The 17244-nt window shown below is 32.9% G+C and overlaps 1 protein-coding gene across 1 annotated transcript in view; it reads left to right on the forward strand.

Annotated features, from left to right (window-relative positions):
- SUMO1 (small ubiquitin like modifier 1) overlaps positions 1-16576 on the forward strand; it is a 45732-nt gene extending 29156 nt beyond the window's left edge. Inside the window, exons 2-5 of the mRNA XM_051983768.1 lie at positions 1890-1964; positions 7211-7288; positions 15136-15207; positions 15706-16576. Coding sequence (XP_051839728.1) covers positions 1890-1964; positions 7211-7288; positions 15136-15207; positions 15706-15774 — 294 coding nt within the window. The 3' untranslated portion in view covers positions 15775-16576. The remainder of the gene's footprint in view (positions 1-1889; positions 1965-7210; positions 7289-15135; positions 15208-15705) is intronic.
- The last annotated feature ends 668 nt before the right edge of the window (positions 16577-17244 follow it).

The raw sequence follows: 17244 nt of genomic DNA on the forward strand, positions 1-17244 counted from the left end.
GTAACAATAGAAATAAAACTTGTCCAGTGACTCTCATAATAAATATCAGGTGAAGCATTAAACAGGAAGAGATGAGCATTTGCCAGATGTATTCATCAATATGATGGTGGAGATCCCCTTATCCTGTTTGCCTCAGTTTCCTCATTTTAAACAGAACCAGAGAAGGAAATGGGAAAGTACTCCATTATGTTTGCCAAGAAAACCCCAAATGAGTCAACAAAGAGTAGGACACTGAGCAGCATAACTCGGAACCAAGTAGACAAGCTAAAGTAAGGGTGTTAGATGGCTGAGTACAAGGTTGAGAAAGGTAGTAGATGATAAACTGAGTAAAACAGTGGAATCAGAAAACTAGTAATTATTGGAAACTAGAGAAAAATAAACACAAGTCCATAAAATCAATCAGAAATAAGAAAATTTGTAGAAAGTTGGATACAAAGGTTTCCATACAGGAAACCAGATTAAAAGTGACAAAGATGACCTTTATGACTTAAGGCAGTATGCTGTTTCATCAACTTTTATTCTCTCTGACCATGCAGTAGCTAATTGACAAGTGTAGTTTAGAGTTTACAAGTGGAAATAAGTGAGAATGCTTGACTTACAGAATAGAGAAAGAAGAAGAAGAAGAGGAGAGGGGACAATTCCTCCCTCTTGTATCATAGAGTTTTATTTTATTTTATTTTATTTTATTGATTCCATTTACAAAATGAGGATAATATCTCTTCTTTCTCACAAACTAAGAACTGAGTAAGGTGAGGTGAACATGTCAAGATAATATTCAGGATGTTTTCCAAGTTTATGTTCTTAGCTTTCAAGTCAAATACTTTATCAGCTAAGAAGGTTACTTTTATCTACTGTGCCAGTTTGCTGCAGTCAGCAAAAATTCAAAACACTGCAGCATGACAAGCAGGCAGGGGTATACTAACCATGCCAATTCTGTTATCTAAGCTATTTTTATTATAGATACACAAAAGCTACAGTCTATTGTAGGCTGTTGATTCTTGAATGTAAGGGTTTTATTTTTCATAAGATTTATTGGTTTTGTATTGTTAATTTGAAGCAAGTAGATGCCCATATTTAAACTACAATATATAGTTACTTGGGAGGGGGAAGTGTTTATTTTTGAAGAAGTAATAAAGAGTAGAAGAACATATATTTAAGTTTAAAGATTGAATAGTATCGTGGTCAGAATGGTTATGGTTAGAGAACATAGAATAACATTTCTTATGACAATGAATTGTCTTATTATATAGAGTACTTTCAAACAGGAGATTCATCATTCCTTTTCTTATTATATCATGATAAAACTTTCTCATAGTTCTGTTTATTTTCTTTGTAAGGATTTCTTACATTTATAAACAAATTGGATTCTTATTTTTTTTATTATACACCTATATCAATTCTTGTATATAAATATATTCTATATCATCTTTGTAGGGAGCACTGATGCATATTGGTAAATAATCTCAAAATAGTTTCTCTCACTCTATAATGGTTGTCACCATTTTGGCAGCAGGTTTTCCTTTCCAATTCTGTTTTTTTAAATTGATAATAAGGTTGAGTGTCCTCAATCTGACTGGCTAGCTAGTTAGGTCATAAATATGATTATCATTTCGGAGAATTTGACCTAGGATTAAGAATATGAATGAAATGGAATAATGTGAATAATAAAGAATTGACTACATTAAAAAATAGAAATTTCTTAATTTCCTTCTCTTCAAACTAGTGCTTCTGACTGAACTTGACTCATTATCATTTTTTAGATTGATTCCATATGCTGGAAAAAAACTAATAAGTGTTTTTCAGTACAGAATTTCTGCTTTAAGGAAAGGTAATTTACTTTTCAGTAGAAAATGAGAAATTTACCTTTTTTTTTTTTTTTTTTTGATTAGGAAGCAAAACCTTCTGCTGAGGACTTGGGGGAAAAGAAAGAAGGAGAATACATTAAACTCAAAGTCATTGGACAGGTGAGTACCATCTTTTACCTAATCTGTCTGGTATTTGTGGCCTCCTAACCTTTCATCTCTCCCTTTGTTTTAATTATTTCAAAATTGTTCCTTTTTATGGAGAACTACAGTCCTTGTAGTCCTCTCTCTGCTTCCTTGCTATCTTAACTCACTAGAAGACTCAGTCTTAATACCATCCTTCCCCCTTGTCTTCTCTTCATAGCACCATTCATGCCTGGCTGGATCCAACCTCTGGCATAACCCCATCACACCTTTTCTATTCTTTGTAGGGTAGGCAATACTTATGAAGATATCACATAAATCTGCTGGTTTTATGTGGGATTTTTTACGGTTTTATCTACCAGGCCTTTTTTAGTCTTTTATACCATTCTGTTACCCCTTCATTTTAGTAGATGACTAAGCAAAATAGAGGTGATACACTACGAGCTCCTTTTCCCCCCAGTCAATTTGTCAGAGATTTTTGTATCATCCTTCACTTTATTCTTTTTTTTTGGCCAAGACCAACTGCTCTACTTTTGCTTTTTATATTGTTTCTTCCGGAAGGATTAGCCTCCCTCCTGATCTTCAATTTCTTCTTTTCTATTGATTGTTCCCTGATTCCTGGAATTACACTCAGATTTTCCTCCGTGCCTGTTGCATTGTAGGCATTTAATTAATGTTTACTGACTTGATTTCTCCATACTTCCCCAGATTTTCATAACTCTGCTAAACTCTTGACCTGTTGTTGAGAAAACCCCTTGTCTTTTATGATACAATGCCTGAAAAAAAGTCTGTATAATCTTTGACTTTTTCTTACCTATGTTACTTCTCAATCCCTGAAAGTTTGGGTTCTGACATTACCACTCAACTGGAGATATTTTCTCTAGTTGATTTATTATTTTTAAGACACATTGCTTTATGAATCATGTTGGGAGAGAAAAATCAGAGCAAAAGGGAAAAGCCATGGGAGAAAAAAAAAACAGAAAAAAGAAGTGAACATAGCAAGTGTTGATTTACATTTTATCTTTTACAATTTATCTCCATAGTTACTTTTCTGAATGCAGATGGCATTTTCTATCCAAAGTCTATTGAGATTGCCTTGAATTGCTGAACCATTGACAAGACCAAGTCTTTTATAATTGATCTCCACATATTCTTGCTGTTTCTGTGTACAATGTAATCCTGGTTCTGCTTGTTTCACTCGGCATCATTGTGAATTTTTCCAGGCCTTTCTAATGTCATCTTGTTCATTTTTTTATAAAACAATATTCCATAACTTTCATGTACTTATTCAGTCATTCCCCAATTGATGGGCATCTACTCATTTTCCAGTTCTTTGGTATCACAAAAAGAACTGCTACATACATTTTTCCCACATGTGGGTCCTTTTCCCTCTGTGGCTGGGTCAAAGGATATGCGCAGTTTGATAGCCCTTTGGACATAATTCCAAATTGCTCTCCAGAATAGTTGTATCATTTCACAACTCCACCAACAATGCATTAGTGTCCCAGTTTCCCCATATCCCCTCTAACATTCATCATTATCCTTTTTTGTCATTTTAGCCAATCTGAGAGCTATGAGATGGTACCTCAGAGTTGTTTTAATTTGTATTTCTCTAATCAATAGTAACTTGAAGAATTTTTTCATATGACTTTAGATGGCTTTAATTTCATCATCTGAAAGTCTGTTTGTATCCTTTGACAATTTATTTATCAATTGGGGAAACACTTTTATTCTTATAAATTTGACATAGTTCTTTATATAGTTTAGAAATAAAACCTTTATCAGAAACACTGGCTATAAATTTTTTTCCCCCAGCTTTGGACTTAAGGGAATGATTTTAAAAGATATTTCTTATAGGTACATGATTTGATCATAAAGGATTGGTACCATAAACAAATTAGGAAAGCAAGTGATAATTTATCTATCAGATCTTTGGAGAGGGGAATAATTTATGACCAAAGAAGAACTAGAGAACATTATGAAATGCAAAATGGACAACTTTGATGACATTAAATTAAAAAGTGTTTGCACAAAAAAACCAAAACAAAAGTATAAAGCTGGGAAAAATTTTTATAGCCAGTATAAAGAACTGTGTCAAAAATTTATAAGAATGTAAGTCTTTCCCCAATTGATAAATGAGCATAGTTGATTTTTTTAATTGCTAAAATCTGATGATCTTTTCTCAGTCTTATTCTTTACCCCTCTGTAGATTTTTATGCTTGACTGCTTCATTCTCTTGGATTCTCTCTTCCTTTGGCTTTGTGACACTGCTCTTTCTTGATTTTCATTTGATTTATCTGACTGCTGATTCCGTATTCATATCTTAGCTCCAAGGCTTTGGCCTGGGCTCTCCTCATACCCTCTCTTGGTGATTTCATCCTCTGCTTTTGGTTGTTATCTCCATATCCATCTCCATCAGTTCCCACATTTATATATTCAGCCTTAATTCCTTTCTTGAGTTATGGCCTTATGTCACCAACTGCCTGTTAGCATTCCCTACTTGGATGTTATGTAAGCAGCTTAAACTCAGCATGTCCATACAGAACTCATTCTCTTTCTGAAATCTCCTCCAAACTTCCCTGTTTTCACTGAAGTCAGTGAAACCCCCTAGCCTTTCATTACCCAGATTCTTGGCCTTGGAGTTATTCTTAACAACTCTTGTCTTCCTCCCCCCATTATCTATTCAATTGCCAGATCTTTTAGTTCTACTTTATATTTCTGTTCCCCATTTTTTTATTTACATGATTGCCACCCTAAATTAGATCCTTATCACCACTTGCTTGCATTATTGCAACAGTCTCCTAATTGGACTTCCAGCTTCTGATCTTTACCTTCTGTAATTCATCTTCCACACAGCTTCCAAAACAAGGTTCTTAAAGATTTCATCATTGTTATTACCTGACAAGAAAAATCTTCAGTGTCTTTTTTTTGCCTTTAGGATAACTGGTGCTTAGTAGTTATAGCAGATAAAGAGCCAAGATTTTGGCTAACATCAGAAATCACAAATTGTTTCTGTTTTTTCCATTATTACATCAAAACATCTACAAATGTTTTTATGCAGATTTTTTTCTTTTAATAATATGATGTAATTCTGGTAATATGACCACTGCCTAAAGTGTCATGGTCCATATTAAAAATTGTTCATACGTCCACTAGTAATGTATTAGTAGGCCTTTCCCTCCCCCTACAGTTCATCAACACTGACTTTTTTTTTTTTTCTTTTAAAACCTGTTTACAACGAGTAAGTTGTAAATAAGTGCTTTCTTATTTGGCCTGTTTTTATGGGAATAAGGGGGTTCAAAAGGGTTGTTTTAATTTAAATTTCTCAGAGTTTGAATAGTTTTCAAATGATTGTTAACCATTTGTGTTTCCTCCTTTGAGAATTATCTGTTCATATTCTTTTAAAAAATCATTTAATGATTAAGAGATTGTTAGGATTCTAGAATTTAAAGCTGGAAGGGACTTTGGAGATTATTCAATCTAATTTCCTCACTTAATAGATAAGAAGACTGAGTTCTGATCCTTCAGAACCAGTTTTCTTTCTACTGTAACATATGCTATTACCCTTATAAATTTGTATCACTTATGATTTTGAATGTCAGATTTTTATCAGATACATTTACCACAAAATCCTTTCCCAATCTGCTATTAAAAGTATTTTGGTAGCATTTCTCTTTATTGCACAAGTATTTTTATATAGTCATCCATCCATTTTTTTCTAGTAAATTGCTTTCATTTGATATATTTTTCCTCTGCACAATTGGGGCAACGAAATTATTTTTCTGCTAATTTTCTCTCTTTTTATAAGATTATAAATCAATTGGAGTTTATTGGAATAGATAGTATAAATTGTGAATCTAAACTTTTTTGCCTTACTCTTAATTGATTTCCTTAGTGATAATTCTTAGCTTTTCCTTTTCTCTAATATTTTTAATCTTAGATTTATCAAATATGTTTTTATTTTGTTTCATTGATTTGTTTTTGGTATGTAGTACCAAATAGCTTTTTTTTTTTTTTTTTTTTTTTTTTTGCTCAAAAAAGAATTTAAACAATTCTTTTCTTTTTAAGTTTGGAATTCCAAATTCTTTTCCTTCCACCCTCTCCCTAACCCACTGAGAAGGCAAGCATATGATATGAATTATCCATGTGAAATCATGTAAAATGTATTACCATATTAGCTATATTTTTTAAAAAAGCAAGAAAAATAAAGCGAGAAAACTATGTTTCAATTTGCAATTTGTTCATCAATTCTCTCTGGAGGTGAATAGCATTTTCTCATCATAAGTCCTTTGGGATTGTTTTGGTTCACTGTATTGATCAGAGTAGCTAAGTCTTTCACAATTGAACATCATTACAACATTCCTGTTACTGTGAACAGTGTTTTCCCAGTTCTTCATTTTGCATCAGTACATATAGATCTTGCCATGTTTTTGTGAAATTACTACTTCATTTCTTAGGGTGCAATAGTTCTCTATTCTATAAATATTTTTGTGCATGTAGGTCCTTTTACTTTTTCTTTCATTTCTTTGGAATACAGACCTAGTAGTAGTATTGCTGGGTCAAAGGGTATGCAGAGTTTTATAATCTTTTGGGCATAGTTTCAAATTATTTTTCAGAATGATTGGATCAGTTGACAACAACCAATAGTGTATTACTTTACCTATTCTCCCCTCATCTCTTCCAGAATTTTTTTCATTTCTGTTAAGTGTTAAGTACCAAGTAGTTTTGATAATTATGTGTTTTATTTTGCAATGTAATAGTATAAGACTTTTCTTCCTCCATCATCCATCTTATATTTTTATGATTTTCCCTTAATATTCTCATTTTTTGTATTTTTAATAGGTTTTATTTTCCAAATATATGTAAAGATAGTTTTCAACATTTGTTTTTGAAGAATTTGTATTCCATGTTTTTCTCCTTTCCTTATGGACTCCCCCTTCCCCAAGACAGCAAGTAATAGGATATAGTTTAAATATGTGCAATTCTTTTAAACATATTTCCATATTTGTCATGTTCTGCAAGAAAACTAAGACCAAAAGGGAAATAAATCAATGAGATTCTTTCCTTTTAAAGATGATACAAGGATTCATACTGGGGTATGCAGGGAGGGGTAAAATGAGGTAAGATTTGAAACTACCTTTACAAAGCTATTTAGAAATGCTTTTGAAGCATTAGCAAAAGTATTATGTGCAGTAAAATCATTTGGGGACAAATAAAAGAGATCCTTGATAAAAAGAAGTAACTTTTTTCTTTTCTGTTCTTAGGACAGCAGTGAAATTCACTTCAAGGTGAAAATGACAACACATCTCAAGAAACTCAAAGAATCATACTGTCAAAGACAGGTTTGTATAGTACATTTTCTTTTTATCAGGGAAAAAAAAATTCTCTGAGAAAGAATAACCATAGGAAAAAGTTGTTTTCCTTTCATTTCTTTAACCATTAGTAATCTGAGAAGTAGGATTGCCAGTTTAATGGGATTTACTTGATATGAGCCATTTCTTGTTGTGAATTTATAATAAAGAAAACCATTTTGAAATATTAAGTGCTATATAAATGCTAGGTACCAAACCATGACTAATTAGGGAAAAAAAATTTTTTTTATATTAGCTCACTAGTACATTTAAAACTAAAGATAATTTTATCCTTATCCTTTATCCTAGTTTTCAGAATAGAATTTGTTAAGGCTAATAGGTTTTTAGATATGTTAGATTTAAGTGTGTATGATAAACAAAGAACCAAGGACCACTGCTTAATGAATTGTATTATTTGTTAGTGAAAGTGCTGATACTAATGAAACCTACAGATACTAATCTAGATGTCTAAAATCTAATGACAATTTTGGTGTCAAAAGCTTCTAGTATATATCTTGTTATTGGATCTATAGTTCCTTTGAAACTGATTTTCTTTAGAAATATTTTCATAGTTTATGTGAAAATAGTAAAGATGAATCAATTTATGATTCACTTATTTTATAAAACAAATCTTTGCTGTTCTTTTTTACCTTAGTATAAATTCTTCATAAGTTATTTATACAAAGTTAATTCACAGACGGAAAGGTGAGAGAAATAGATAGACCTATTGTACATTATTTCTTACATTATCACCATATATTTTATTATATATGTAATGTTGGTTATTATATAATAAATAATTTAGTTAGTTTTGTTTATAATAAAGAGCTAGTTAGGACAAAATCCCATTAATTTTGACTTTGTTCTGAATTTTTGATAAAACAGTTTACACAGAGAATTATTAGATTAGCTATTTACCTTTGTAGTTAGTATGTGTAGATCTGAGGGGGAAAAGCAACTAAACTATACTAGTCCCTAGAACCAAGTGTGATGGCTGTTTAAAATATTGACTAAAATAAATGCTTTTTAATCATCCACATCAACATATAGTGACATTCTAGTTAAATGTATTCTTAATTGCCTAAAACAGATTACTTAATGACTTCTATTAGACTTCTAATTTAGTTAATAAGTATACTTGTCTGTAATAAAACTTATTCCTTCTAAAAAGATTTTGTAATTTACACTTTTAATTCAAACTAGGATTGTTCCCAATTACTTCAAAAGAGTAATAAATAAGCCTTTACTGTGTTATCAATCCAAACAAAGTTGAGTTTCATACATCCAATTTGTGCTTGATCTGTTTTATTAGACATTGGATGTGTTTTGATTTTGTTTCAAAATTTTATTTATCAGTCCATACAAAACTCTAGTATTTTGAAACTTGGTCTCTTCAAGTAAAATGAAGGTGGGATAATCAGTAAGGTCCCCTCGAGTTCTGAATCCTATGATCTTATGGCTTTTTGTTGTTTGTATATTGTCTGAAGTAACATTCAATTTGTATAGTGGCATTCAAATAAGCCACATTTTCAATCAGTAAGGTTTTCTTGAGAGGATTTTAAAATATTTATAGTAGAGAGGGACTATCTAATTCAGATTCCCAGTGGTAGTTATCTAATAGTCGTTGTGTTTTTAACTTTACAAAGTACTTTATGTACATCATCTTATTTGATATCTCCACAACAATCCTGAGATAAAACAGGTAAAAAAATGATCTTTTTACTGTTGAGGAAACAGTATGAGTGAAGTTAAGGGCCTTGCCTCAGACACTTAGCTATTAAATGTTTGAGGTAGGATTTGAATCCAGTCTTTCTGATGTCTATTCCAGGACTATATCTACCACTGTATCTACTTGCTTCTAGAGTTAACTAATTTGATTTAGATCACACTAATAAATTGATTGGATCCAATCTCTTAATAGTTCTTTGTTTGCTAAAACATGTTTATCCTTTATAGTTTTAGCAGCATTATAAATTCATTCATTTAAATGATAGTGCAGCAGAAAAGAACATTAATCTGGGAGACAGGGATCTCAGTCTAAATCCTTGATCTCTGATTGGCTTTGGAAAAGTGAGTCCCTTCTAATTCTCAACCCATGAATTTATCATGAGACAGGATACTAGCATACATACATACATAAATACATATAGTGTTCATTACTTTTTTGTTTTGTATTCTAAGTAATGAATCTAACAACAAATAGTTCATTGGATCTACTTTTCATATTAGAGTTAGTAGAAATGAAATGTTAGATTCCCCCCCCCCAAAAAAAAAATTAAAAATTTAATTTTCTCCCAATTACATATTAAAATAATTTAAAAAATTCATTTAAAAAAGTTTTGAGCACCAAATTCTTTTTCTTTTTCCTTTCCCCTCTCCTTGAGAAGGCAGGCAATTAGATACATTATGTATGTGCAATCATACTAAACATTTCCTTATTAGTCATGATGTGAAAGAAAATTATATCCCTCCCCCCAAAAAAACAAAACAAAAAAAACCTCCAAGAAAAATAAAGTATGCTTTGATATCTATTCAGACTCCATCAGTTCTTTCTATGGATATGGATAGTATTTTTCATTCTAAATCTTTCAAAATTGTCTTGGATTATTGTATTGTTGAAAATAGCTAAATCATTCACTGTTGATCACTGTGCAATTATTAATCTTATTATGTATAATATTTTCCTGGTTCTTCTCATTTCACTTTGTCATCAGTTCATTTAAGTCTTTCTAGGTTTTTCTGAGAGCATCCCACTCATTATTTCTTACAGCACAAATTTATTCCATCATATTCATTTACTACCAAAACTTGTTCAGCCATTCCTCAGTTGATGAAATTAATTTGCAGCTCTTTGCCACCAGAAAAGAACTGTTATATTTTTGTACATGTATGTCATTTTAATTTTTGTTTTTTAAAATCTCTTTGGGAGATATAGACTTAGTAGTGGTATTGCTGAATCAAAGGGTGTACATGGTTTTGTAGCCCTTTGAATATAGTTCTAAATTATTCAGAAGGTTGGCTTGTTCACAACTTTACCAACAGTGCATCACTATCCCACTTTTCCCCCATCCTTTCCAACATTTTTCATTTTCCTTTTCTGCCATAGTCTAGTGGATATGGTAGTTCAGTTGTTTTAATTTGCATTTCTCCAATCCATAATCATTTAGAGTAGCATCTTTTCATATGAGAATAGCTTTGATTACTGTCTGAAAACTGTCTACTCATATTCTTTGATATTTATCAATGGGAAAGTGGCTCTTATTTTTATAAATTTGACTCAATTCTCTATATATTTGAGAGATAAGACCTTTATCAAAGAAATTTGGTGCAAAATTATCACAATGATTACCACTATTTCCCATTTCCCTTTATCCTATTCTCTCCTTCCTTCCCTCTCTCTGTCTCTGTCTCTGTGTCTTGAGATAGAAGTTAGTGGATCTGGTCAAATTTGACCTTTGTCACTTTCAAGCTATTTGACCTTGACCAAATTTGTTACATCCATAATTCTTACGTAAATCTACTAAAAGCAAGCAACATTTTGTTTTTAACATTAATAAAAATCTCATAGAATGTTACTTATTTCATAAACTTTTTGTACTGAGGAAAGTGTTTCTATTGTTTATATTCAGAAATGATCATTTGACCTGGAAGTTCATGTTAGGTTGAATTGCTCCCTTCCAGTTTTCTAGATTTTCCTTCAATAAATAAGAAACTGAGATTCATAGCTATATTTTTCCATAACTTAATCATCTACCCATGATGCAAAAGAGAAAATTGCCCTATTTTTATTTTTTATTTTTTTTCCCTATTTCTTTTTTAAAAGAAAATCCTTGACTGTCTATATTTTGGTTTCTCTTTTAGATTGTCTATATTTTGGTTTCTCTTTTAAAAGGAATCCCCTTCCCCCTTTCCATGGTGGCCTATGGTGAGAAAAAAATGTACATTTGATTGCTTCGGGAAAATCATTTGCTTTCAGGAAAGACAGTTTATAAGCCTCTGAAAAGAGAATGTTCTTAAACTTTGTAGGATATTACACTCATTAGGCTCATTGTCATTGACAAAATTTCTGATTAAATGTAATTCATTTTCAACCTATCATGGAATTACCTCTCTTTTCTCTCAATAGTCTTATTAGATTGTTATATTAGGCTTATTTTAGCCCTTATTCTAGCCCATCTTGTGCTGATTTTTGCTACAGGAGGATTCTTCTCTTGAATTAGTGGGCTGCATAATTGGAATTCTTTAACCTTGACTGTTGGACAGCTGAGTGGTGCTGTAGAGCCCACAGGACTGAGCCTGAGGTCAGGAGATTCATCTTCCTGAGTTCAAATCTGCCCCCCAGAAATTCAGTAGCTTAGTGGGCAAGTCACTTCACCCTGTCTGCCTCAGTTTCCTCATCTGATAAAGGAGCTGGAGAAGGAAATGATAAACCACTGCAGTATTTCTGCCAAGAAAACCGCAGATGTGGAGTCAGACACAAATGAAAAAATGACTCAATGGTAGCCACCACCCTGGTCACATGCAGCTGGCAACTTTCATTTTGCCTGCTCTTACATAGAAAACTGCTTTCTGCAAGTTGTTGCTTGTCTTTCCATTGTTGCTTTTTAAGATTTCTTTCTTCCATTTTCTCTAACTCATTGCCCCTCAGCTCATGGGGCGACTCCTTCTCAATTAGTCCAGGGCTTCTCTCTTTGGTCGTATCCTTTCAAACAGGTTTGCAGACTGCAGGGACAGCAGAGGCAAGGAGGGGAGGGGGAAACCTCATTACTAACCCTTCTTTCTGCAGGCTTCTTTAGTCTTGGAGCTGGTTTCCCAGGCAGCAGCCCCAGCCTCAGCCCCATTTCCTCAGCAACTCCTTTCTGAGGGAATAGTCAGGAGAATTCATGTCTTATTCTAAAACAGAGCTAAATCTTATTTTAGTCTTTTATATTCCCTAAGGCCCATCATTGTTTCCTATGTATGTTGTCTTCTTCCCCAGGATCTAATAATTATTGTAGCTCATGTTCATGTAGTAATATTATCCATATTCTGCCCCTATTGAAAGCCGTATTTGAGGGGCAAGAGAAGCAGCATGAGAGAAAGCAAGCAAGAGAGAAAGAGCATTGGATTGGGCAGATCATTTAAATCTCCTTGATTCTTATTTTCCTCATTTACAAAATGTTCTACAAACTTGATGTTTTTATGAGGTAAATATTTTGTAAATCTTAAAGCACTATAGAAATGCTTATAGTTATTATTGAGATCTAGGGACTTTTGGCTTCTGACTTCAGGTCCGTTGAAGCTCACTACATAGTTGTGGCTCAGCCTTTAAATAAAGGAGAAAGAGGTATTTATTGGGGTGGGAATGCAATGGAGATTGGATGATAGTAGCAGCTAGTTTTCATTTATATAGCAATTTTAAAGTTTGCAAAGCACTTTACAAATATAATTTGACTCTCACGGCAGCCTTAGGAAATGGGTACTGTTATCAACTCCATTTTACAGACAAGGAAACTGAGGCAGGCAGAAGAAAATCAGTTCAGTAAAACTAACCTAAAAAATATTTTTAAAAATCTGACATTTTATATGATGTCCCATATCTCCTATTTCTTGATGTTTTTACTAAGAAAAATCTTTAGAGAACTGGACTGTATTATTTATTTCAGGGAAGAGGGCTTATTTGTGTGCTGGGTTTGGGGGGGTGGGGGGGAAGGGAGAGGAGTTGTCCAGGAGAAAGAAACCTTGGTTGGAATTTTAAAGTGGTGACTGTGGAAATAGAAATAGGCCCATCAGTTCCTGGAGCTTTCAGCACTGGCTGAGAAATGTACAGCCATTGGCTCCCCTAGTTTTCTACTCCCAACCCCATGAAACCAGATTTTTCTCCCCATAGCTCCTGCCCTTGTTTGAGCTAATGCTATAGTCCTGGATCCCCACTTATTTAGAGTTAGGAGTGTTCTCATTATTGGGGGAAGGGAGAGGGAGGGAAGATGAAAGGGGAGAGGGGCAGCTCCCTGCTTCAGTGAAGAGTGTGTTTTCCTGGACACACCACATTGAAACTGTGAATGCATTTTCTTGAAGAAAACTGTGTAGCTTGTGTTGCGCTTTTAGTATAGGAGTAAGATTCAATTAAATCAAGGGTTAAGTTAATTTTTGTGAGCTGACACAGGAACCCAGCCACCATTCACATTAAGGCATTCTGGGTTGCAAACTCAGGCCCAAGAGCAAACTTCTGGGACACAGCCTCTTCAGGCAAAATGAGCTTATAATAGGTGTTCTGTTTGGACAAGTAATTAATATGACTAGTTTTAGAATAATAATTGAGTTTTAATTTTAAAGTATTTTAATAATGTTTATATGTTATGGGTATATGAGTGTGCTGGGGAATAAATATTTCTAAGCAAACTAGCTTGGTAATGATAGCATAACTTTAAAAAAAAGACACTTTGATCTTTTTCATCTTTTCTCTCTACACTGGAAAAAAATGTAATATATTAACTTATCAGTAACCAAGGTAGTTGATATTGTTTTTCTGCATTGTTGGGAGAAAAGTTTTCAAGGAAAGCCACAAAGCAAAAATGAAAATTGAGCCTTAATCTCAAATAGAACACAAAATGAAACACAGATCACAAAGGTCATCTTTCTAAAAACTAAGGCCCGTCATAGGTTCCATTTTTCTTTTTGTACCTTAGAATATGTTTTCAGTGATTCTCAGGTTCTAGATAATTTCTGAATATGCCAGAACATTCTCACTTTTTGGTATGAATTTAATAGAAAGATAAATTGAGCTGAACCTTGTAACAGTGAGATTTATTTCCTACAAAAGTAGTGCTTAGTAAATCCTGTTTTCCCACTGATTTCTATTGTACTTTAGAATTTTATTTCTACAGAAACTTTGACTTCAGTAACTAGTAATCCCACTTATGAGTCCTATGTTGATTTCAAGAGACTTCTGCCTTTGTCAGTTTACTTGCATTTAATTCTTTCATATATCCCCTATAATTCATATGGGTAATCATTTTATATGATCTCAAGACTTATTTTAAAAGAATTGAATTTAAAAGACATATAAAATCAGATCATGTAATTAAAGAGAGCTAGTCTCAGAGCCAAGGAAGACTCTGATCCATGACTCATCTCAGACACATCTTGCTATGTGACCCTGGGCTTGTCATGTAATCACTCAGGGCTCCAGGCCTTTTAAACTTTTTAAAACTGTGAGTCACAGAGCAGGTGCTTATTTTCATTGGTTAAAAGTAGTTTTCTCACAGGTATATAGCTAAATCCCCAAATATATTAAAATACAATCAATATCCATTTTTTTAGGGAATTCTTTTTGACTTCATAGGTCTTGAATGTATAAACTAGGCACAGCAAACTATGACTCTTGCCTTAGATATTAGTTAGGAATTTTTAGATAAAAGGTACTTTCATATTTGTAGATAATTTAAGTAGTCACCAATTTTTGTCAGATAGTTCATTCTTTTCTCTTAACTATTCTTAATGTTAATGGCTAATTTGCTTGAGAGTGGTGTCTAGGTTACAATTTTTTTTAAAAAAATATATTTCAGCTAGTAGCTATAGGAAGACCCACTAGATTGTTTCTAGATCTATATAAAGCAAAATTTGCCTAGTTTTGGGAGTTTTGTTGAGGGTTTAACACATATCTGGGTTTGAATTTTTATGCCAACCTTGTGATTTTTGTTTGTATGGATTATTCAGATAGATGACATATGGGCACTTTTAATTTTATGGGTTATTCTCTGCAGCTTGTTAGAGCATCAGAGTTTATAATTTTATGCAAGAAACACTTATAGCTAATGCACTTTTTCTAAATGCTTCTTTTCTAAAATTTTTTTTAGGGTGTTCCAATGAACTCACTCAGGTTTCTCTTTGAAGGTCAGAGAATTGCTGATAATCATACTCCAAAAGAGGTGAGTACAATCTTTACTGGAAGTGAACAAATAAAAATTTAATTTTATAGTATTTCCATACTAAAATCTAACTTAAATTGTGATGACAAAACTGTTTTATATCAAATTTCCCATTTGTTACTTTAAAAAAAATTTTTTTAAAGAAGAAAAAGCTATGAATTTGTTTGTATATTTAGTGTATATCTGCCTCTTTTAATGAACATGGCCATGGACAGTGAGACTATGTATCAATTCTGTATCTTAACACATTTAGAAAATGGGCAGGGGCAGCTAGATGGTGCAGTGGCTAGGGCATCGGTCCTGGATTCAGGAAGACCTGAGTTCAAATCTGGCCTGAGACACTTAACACGTCCTTGGCAAGTCTTAACCCTAATTGGCTCTCCAAAAAAAAAGAAAAGAAAATGGGCAGAAGAATTTTATATAATCTCATTTAGTTAAAGTCACTTTAAAAATACTCTTTGCCCTACTATTAAATTACGTTTTTCTTTTTTCTCACAGCTGGGAATGGAGGAAGAAGATGTGATTGAAGTTTATCAGGAACAGACAGGGGGTCATTCAGCAGTTTAGATCATCTGTTTTTGTTTTTGTTTTTTTTTTTTTTTTCCTTTTCCCCTTAATCCTTTTTTATTTTTAAACAATAGTTCTTTTGTAATGTGGTGTTTGACACTGAATTGAAACTGGCACCCTATCTCTGGGAGTCTTACTTTCAAAGTCTGGTATTTTGAATTCTAGTGCTCATTATACACTATCATTTGTTTTCATTGTGCTGAACTCTTGTGATCAAGCCGCAGCCCCCTTCCTACTTCCCTACCATCTTTTTTGAAATACGTGTATGTATATACATGCCACATTCACTAGGACTGTGCATTGCAGGCTTGAAGGTGATAAGATCTGCCAGAGCGAGTGTTCTAAATGACTTTCATATTGACCCTGAAGTTCTGGTGTGTCATTGCTTCACTCCTGGACTATAACTTTCAGTGGGCGATGGAAGTTTTTCAGAGGACTGAACTGTGGAAAAATGATGTTTCCTTAATTTGAAGCTACTTTTTAACAAATCTGATGGCCTGGACCAGAAGAGGAATATCAGGTTGGAAATGGAGATGATAGATCAGGTTACAGTCATGACTAACTCCAGAGGTGCTTCACTGAAGAGACAAACCATTTTACGATTTTAAATCTTGTCAGAAGAACCCAGAAAAGTTACTAATTTTCCATTAGCAATTAATAAAGGTATTGATGCAGAAATGTATGTAGCAGACCACTGCTATCTTTTGACTTTATTGTACTTTTTGGCCTGGGACATGGGTTTTAAATGGACATTATCTGTACCAGCTTCATTAAAATAAACAAAATATTTGTAAAAACTGTATTAATGTTCTTTTTCTTTTCAGATTTGTAGAAAAACTAAAATACCCCAGACGAATTATTCTTAACAGTATAGTAGACACCTGTTAATTCTGAATCTAAATAGTCATTTTCCTTAGTACTCTGTGTGATTGTCATCAGATTAACTCTACAGTATCAGACTGTGAAATTCCTTCTGAATCTGCGTAAAAATACTAAATTGTGTCCATTGTAGCTTCTGTGTTAAGTATGTTATTGTATTCTGATTTTAAAAAAATTGGTAATCTGTCTATATAGTAATTTTTCAGCTGACCCAAAATAGGACCTTTTTCAGTTCTAGTAAATGGGAGTTTACTGTATATAATGAATGATGCTCCAAAGTCTTATGTAAATCCTTAATCTATAGTGATAATTTTAATACTCTTTTAACACAGATTGTTTCCTGCTAAGTTAAGGTCTGCTATACTTAGAGATTGTATACCTTTCTTTGATTTTTTTTCCTTTTAGTCATTTGAAAGATTGATACTTTGTATAAAATTTTAAAAAATTACTTGTTTCAGATTAGAGAACTGTTTTCCTGTGATCCATTAAACTCTTTCCCTGCCCTACTCCCCAAAGAATATCTCATGTCATGTTGAGCTTGATTCTAAGCTCACCTTCCAGATCGGCTGAACATATTTGAAAAGGACAGGC

The sequence above is a fragment of the Antechinus flavipes genome, chromosome 3, assembly GCF_016432865.1.
Source record: "Antechinus flavipes isolate AdamAnt ecotype Samford, QLD, Australia chromosome 3, AdamAnt_v2, whole genome shotgun sequence".
Taxonomy (NCBI): domain Eukaryota; kingdom Metazoa; phylum Chordata; class Mammalia; order Dasyuromorphia; family Dasyuridae; genus Antechinus; species Antechinus flavipes.